Below are 7383 nucleotides of genomic sequence, written 5' to 3'. Positions count from 1 at the left end.
TTACTGAATGTGAAGAGGACTTAAAACATTTACTGATGAAGATCAAAGAGCACAGCCTTCAGTATGGATTACATCTCAATGTAAAAAAAAACAAAAATCCACTCCACTGAACCAATAAACAACATTCTTATCAACAGAGAAATGATTGAAGTTGTCAAAGTGTTCATTCTTCTTGAATCGACTATCAACACTCACTCAGTCAAGAAATCGAATGACGTATTGCATTAGGCAAATCTGCACATGACCTTTTTCAAGTGTTGAAGAGCAAAAATGTCAGCTTGAGGACTAAGGTGCACCTGACCCAAGCCATGATGTTTTCAATAACCTATGCATACAGAAGCTTGACAGTGAATAAGGAAGACTGTAGAAGAATTAATGCCTTTGATTTATGGTGGCCTTTGATTTATGGTGCTGGAGGAAACTATTGAAAGTGCCATGGGCTGCCAAAAGAATCCATAGATCTGTTTTGGAAGAAGTGCAGCAGAGTGCTCCTTAGAGGCCAGGATGACCAAACTTCGTCTCTCATACTTTGGACATATTGTCAGGAAGAAGCAATCGCTGGAGAGGAATATCATGTTTGGTAAGGTGGAGAGTCAGAGAAAAAGAGGAAGACCCTCAATGAGATGGATTGGCCAAGTGACAGCATCAATGGACTCAAGCGTGGCAACAATAGTGAGGTTGTGCATAAGGCTGCTATTGGTCGGTACCAATTCGATGGCACGTAACTACAACATCTTTTTGCTATTGTCAGTAGTGCTGCTATGAACATAGGTGTGCATATATCTACTCATGTTATGGCTCATATTTCTTGTGGGTAAATACCAAGTAGAGGAATTGCTGGATCATTAGGTATTTCTATTTCCAACCTTCTGAGGAAGCACCATATTACTTTCTAGAGTGGGTCCACGATTTTGTAATCCCACCAGCAATGCAGGAGTGTCCCAGTCTCTCCACATCCCTGCCAGCATTTATTGTGATCTTTGCTGTTACTGATGGTGTGAGATGTTATCTCGTTGTTTTGATTTGCTTCTCTCTAATAGTTAGTGATTTGAACATGTCTTCATATGTTTGTTGGCTGTTTGGATCTCCTTCTTGGTGAAGTGTCTGTTCATGTCCTGTGCCCATTTTTTAATTGGGTTATTTGTCTTTTTCTTGGAGAGGTGTTGTAGTTTCCTATATATTTTAGAAATAAGCCCTTGACTGATGTGCAATTGCCAAAGAATTTTTCCCATTCTGTGGGTTCCTTTTTTCCTCTTCTGTTGAAGTCTTTTGATGTACATTAAGTTTTTAATTTTGTATGTCCCACTCATCTATTTTGTCTACTCTTGTTTGTGTAGTTTTCAAAATGTTTTGTAGTCTGTGTATTCCCTGAATTAGTGCCCTCACATTTGTCCCTATTTTTTTATTGCTGGCCTTCATAATTCTGGGATTCACATTTAGGTCTTTAATCCATGTTGAGTTGGGTTTTGTATAAGGTGTGAAGTGAAGGTCTTGTTTCAGTCTTTTGCATATCACTTTTCAGTTCTGCCTGCACCATCTGTTGAAGAGACTATCACTTCCCCATGCGATATATTTAGGCATTTTGTCAAAAATAAATTGGCTGTATATATATGGGTTAATTTCTGGATTCTCGATTCTGTTCCATTGATCTATGTATCTTTCATTGTACTAATACCAAGCTGTTTTGACCACTGTAGCCATGTAGTAAAATATGAAGTTAGGGTGTGAGAAGTTTCCAACCTTATTCTTCTTAAGCAGTGCTTTGCTTATCCTGAGTCTCTTTCCTTTCCATATAAAGTCTGTAATTTTTTCCCATCTCTTTGAAGAATGTCGTTGGAATCTGGATTGGGATTGCATTATATGTGTAAATTGCTTTGGGCAGTATTGACATTTTCACAATGTTAAATCTTCTTTCCTGGAGCATGGTACTTTCTTCCACTTTTGTAGGTCTCTTTTGGTTTCTTATAGTAGTGTTTTGTAGTTTTCTTTGTATAAGTCCTTTGTTTCTCTGGTTACATTTATTTCTAGATACTTCATCCTCTGGGTGGCTATTGTAAATGGTGTTGCTTTCCTAACGTGCTTTTCAATGCTGTCGTTTTTGGTATAGAAGAATCCAACGGATTTTTGTATATTGATCTTATATCCTGCCCCTTTGCTGAATCTTGTAATGATCAATACATCTTGATTGCATGTTTGATCAATTTCAGATTGAAGAATTTGGTAGAATTCTTCTATTTCATCCTCACTGGCTTTAGTGGTTGGTGCATAAATTTGAATAATAGTGGTATTAACTGGGCTTCCCTGTAGGCACATGGATATTATCCTATCACAGACAGCTTTGTACCTCATGACTGATCTGGATGTGTTCTTTTTGACAATGAATGCAACACCACTCCTCTTCAATTTGTCATTTCCGGCATAGTAAACCATGTGGTCATCAGATTCAAAATGGCCAATACCAGTCCATTTCACCTCACTAATGCCTAAGATAACGATGTTTATGCATTCCATTTAATTTTTGACAACTACCAATTTTCCCAGATTCATACTTCGTACATTCTGTGTTCCGATTTTCAGTGGATGTTTACAGCTGTTTCTCTTCATTTGAGTTGCACCGCATCAGCAAATGAAGGTCCCGCAGGCTTTTCTCTCATGGGCTTTACTCCATTTGTGTTATCACGGTCAATTCTACTTTGAGGAGACAGCTTTTCCCCAGTCACATTTTGAGTGTCTTCCAATCCAAGGAGCTCGTTTTCCGGCACTATAGCTGACTGTTTCTCTGCTATTCATAAGGTTTTCCTTGACTAAATATTCGGAAGTAGTTCATTACTCCTTCTTCCTCATCTGCCTTTGTCGGGAAGCTCATCTGAAACCTGTCCACCATGTGTGACCCTACTGGTATTTAAAATATTGGTGGCATAGCTTTCAGAATCATAGCAACTCACAAGCCACCACAGTACGACAAACTGACAGGCGAGTGGTAGAACATTCTTATTAGATAGATAATATTAACACTTCTCTCATTAATATTATTAGGTTCAAAAGACCAATTTATTATATAGAAACTGGCATTATTTGAAAATAAAAATGGAGCATGACCATATCATTACACAGCTGGCAAACCACTTAGAATCATGGCCCAGCCAAGTTGACATATAACTTAAACCATCACATCCAGTGATACTCTTGCCTAGCAAGTCAACATTTGTTATTGCCAGACATACTTCATTAATAAACAAAATAGTATATATATATTTTTCTATTGTCATAATGCAAAATGTCAAATAATAAGACAGTCAATAAGCAAGGAACTGGGTGTATTCCCATTCAGAAATGAAATAACTGAGGCACAGAGAAGTCAAATCTTTTGCCCAGGACCACACTGCTTATAAGTGGCAGAGTTGAGATTCAAACTTGGGTAGTCTGGCTGCTATTATACTGCCTAAAATGAACTGTGTATTTGTACATCATGATACTGCTAGTTTCTGAATGAGACTTTTAAATAAAATACTTCACCTTGATTTGGAGAGCTAAATTTTCATCCTGAGTTATTGAAGAACACTTTTATTCTAAAAATGTTAGACTTTTTTATTTTTATCATTCCTCAAATCATATTTTAAATTATGTATTTTTTCTTTTTCTTTTATATTTAAGTAAAAAATATTATTCTTTGATTCTTAAAAATATTGTATCCTTATCATGATATTATGTCTGAAGTGCTCTTGAAAAAATAATAATTTTTTATTTATTGTTACTCTATCTTAAAATCTGAACTGTCATTAATGATCTTCCTTAATCATTCCTCCTTTTTTGTCTACCTGTGTATTACTAATGGCTGAATTGGTTTCTTTCTGTTGTTTGTTTTCTTTTTTCAGCAATGCGGCCACTTTGTATGTCTCACAGTTTTGACTTGTCAGGTAAAAAAAATAAAAGCACTTTCACACCTGACATGAATTTTGTGCTTTCTGTGAACTACATGTCATTCATTTCCTTGTTCAAACATCCCCAAAAGAAAATTGAAAGACTTCTTCAGCTATGGTCAATGAAATAAAACATTCTGCTTATTGGAAACAATATAGTTAGAAAGATTAAAACTACAATAAACTCATTTTCTCTGTAGTAGAGTATGGTCTCAAAGAATGGGCAAGAGCTGTCTTGTTCCCCCGCCTCATGTAGGACAGAGACTTGTCACTAATGAATTGAAATGTTAAAGAGTATAGAAATGTAAGAGCATTATGATAACTTTGGTTTTAATATGGAATTTTATTCCCCACTTTTGTAATGATGCTCAAACTCTGCCTATATAATGTTGTTGTCGTTAAGTGCGGTCAAGCAAGTTCTGACCCACAGCTACCCTGTATAGGGTTTCTGAGGAGTGGCTGGTGAGCTTGAACCGCCAATTATACGGTTCAAACTGACTTTGCAGTCCAGTGCATTAACCCACAGTGCCACACCAGAACTCTATAAGAGTAATTATTGTTGTGTTCCATTGAGTCAGTTCCAACCCATTGCTACCCTGTATAGGGTTTATGAGGAGCGGCTGATGAGCTTGAACCACCAACCTTGTGATTCAAACCAACTTTGTAATCTAGTGCATTAACCCACAGCGCCACACCAGAACTCCATCTATTAAATTGAGAGGGGTTAATAGATAAATGGAGTCCTGATGTGGCGCTGTGGGTTAATGCGCCAGACTGCAAAGCCATTTGAACTGCAAGGTCGGCAGTTCGAGCTCACCAGCTACTCCTCTGAAACCCTATATAGGTCGCTATGGGTTGGAATCAACTTGGTGGCACTTAACAACAACTAGATGAATGGACTCCTGTTGTGGCGCTGTAGGTTCAGCACTGGACTGTGAACCAAAAGAGCAGCAGTTCAAACCCACCACCTGTTCCTCAGAAACTCTATGCAGGGTCACTATGAGTCAGAACCAACTCCAGGCTCTTAGTAACAACAATAATATATAAATAGCTATTAAGGATCAAATTAGATCTGTTAAATTGGTCCCTTTTTTTTGAGTTTTTAAACTACGTATAAGCCAACTCAACCTCAAAATATTTCACACGCTAGGATTTTTAATTACTATTTTGAATGTAAAATGAGATAAGATATGGACACTAGTGTTCTGTTTCAGAATTTTCTTTTCCTTTGTATTCCAAAAGTATCTCTTAAGTTATAGGGATTTGTTGGTATTCCTTACATAAAAATTCGTATTTTAAAAGAGCGTTCTTGTATGAGATTCCACATATGACTGTATACTGAATTAAACTAATTTCTAATTATTTTTAAATTTTTAGTTTATTCTTATAGGTCTCAGGCATGCTTCTAATACTTACAGTTTAAAGAAAGTCACATAAATATTTCAGTCTTCATGTAATATTTTTGACTGACCACTGAAGAGGTTTTTCTGTTTTCTTTATCCATTTGATTATTTTATCCATTATTTGACTTATGAGAGTGATCCTGTAAAAAAAGTTGCTCTGGGAAATAAACTGAGATATTTTGGAAAATATGTGCTACATTCATCTATAAAAATTGGCAGTATACATTATAGACAGTCCATGTCTTTTGAATGTCTCCTGAAGCTGCCCATCAGTTGGATTGTAAGGGATTGGTTTCCTATGGAAGCAGTGAGCAGCTTTTCCCCCGGGCCAATCTTAAAATGCAAATACTCACTGGCACAGTTTACTCAGTGAAGTGTGCCTGTACGAGGGCAGAGTGCTTGTACTTCAGCTCATTGGTGTTAAAAGCATATTTTTTTCCATCATGATGTAAAGGTTTTATCTGGTTTCACTGCTTATCACTTGCTATCATTTATTTTGTAACTTCATGATTTCCAGTGGCTTCGTACTCAGTTTCTTTTGCTACTTTTCTGTTTTTCATGATTACATTTTGACTAAATAAGATGTCTGAAAATATTGAAAAATGAACAAAGAGTAAACATAAATTATACCTCTGAACTTAAATGCAGAATAGTCATAAATACAATCAAGTATGTCTAAGAAATATTGTTAGTGGAAAGCATAGCAATCCAATCAACATCAATTAAGGTAAGTATAGCTTTTTTTCCTGTGCGTATATCAAGTATATAAACTGTACACCACTCATATTTTATCCAGCCGAATAAGGCATCACCTAGATATATTTACTACATATTAAGTTACCGTTTTTAACATTATGAATACACATTTTATATTTTTAAAATAAAGTATGTGATGTCTAAAGCTATATATAGCATCTTAAATATTTTACTTACATATAAATAGCACCAATATTTTCTTAAGAAATGTTCCATCATATGGAAGAACAGGAGAGCACAATGGCTCTGTATGATAAGCACTGGACTGAGAACCACAGGGTCTATGGTTCAAGCTCGTCAACTGTTGTACTGGAGAAGACGAGGCTTTCTGTGCCCAGGAAGATTTTAAAGCCTTAGAAACCCTATACAGAGTCTTTATGAGTCAGCACTGACTCCACAGCACTTAACAACAACAACATAGAAGGGCCTAGTCCAAGTATTTGTTTTTTCTCACTTGATACATCAAAGTAATAATGAAGATTTGTTCTGCTGCTGTAAAGGTTTACAGCCTCGGAAACTCTGTACAGGGTCGCTATGAGTTGGAACCAACTCCACAGCACTTAGCAACAACAACAACAACATTCACTTGAACAGAAGAATATAAGTAATCAAACGATTTTTAAATGTTTCCATGTTATGGGTTTTAAAGAAATGTGTACTATGAGATAGTATTTAGTCCTTCATATGGCAATTATATCAATTTTTGTTAATTCCATTTGTCTCAGAGCTTTGAATTTAGTGTTGTTTCTAGGTTATAGAGTCAGTTTCAACTCTTAACAACCTCATAGGATTCAACAGCACTTAGTAACAACAAATCTTTACGGGAATAGGTCACCAGGTCATTATCCAACAGAGCCATTTGGTGGGTTTAAACAACCAGTCTTTTGGTTAGCAGACAAGCACTTAACCACTGCAGAATTTATTATGTGTTTATTTCAGTAGTTTCCATCAATGAGCATAATTTCATAGCACAGTGTTCAGGCAGTTAGAAAACTATTTTCAGTCTTTTTTGGGCAAGTGAGTAGGTAGGAATGAGGATTAGAGTTAGGATTATGGCTACGTTCAGAGGTCTACACTAAATCTAGGCTTTGTTTAGTTTTAGAGTTGTGAATAGTACTAGGGTTAGTATTAGGGGTAATGGTTGGGCTAGGTCTAGGGTTAAGGGTTAGGCTTGATCTAATTTTAAGGGTTTCTTTCTTTTTTTTCTTTTTAATTTAAGGTTTTTATTGTGGATTGAGTGAAAGTTTACAGGGCATATCATCAGTTTCACATTCAACAATTCATATAACTTGTTTCATTACATT

General features: G+C 36.1%; 1 protein-coding gene across 1 annotated transcript in view; it reads left to right on the top strand.

The window, feature by feature from the left end:
* Positions 1-7383, top strand: part of SPIRE1 (spire-type actin nucleation factor 1) — a gene marked incomplete at its 5' end in the record, with an annotated part of 311924 nt that overhangs the window by 225818 nt on the left and 78723 nt on the right. Inside the window, one exon of the mRNA XM_006876930.1 lies at positions 3876-3917. Within this exon, the coding sequence (XP_006876992.1) occupies positions 3876-3917 (42 nt within the window). The remainder of the gene's footprint in view (positions 1-3875; positions 3918-7383) is intronic.

The sequence above is a fragment of the Chrysochloris asiatica genome, unplaced genomic scaffold (assembly GCF_000296735.1).
Source record: "Chrysochloris asiatica unplaced genomic scaffold, ChrAsi1.0 scaffold00429, whole genome shotgun sequence".
Lineage (NCBI taxonomy): Eukaryota > Metazoa > Chordata > Mammalia > Afrosoricida > Chrysochloridae > Chrysochloris > Chrysochloris asiatica.
Note: the sequence above shows the minus strand (reverse complement) of the source record. Positions and strands in the feature narration are given on the sequence as shown.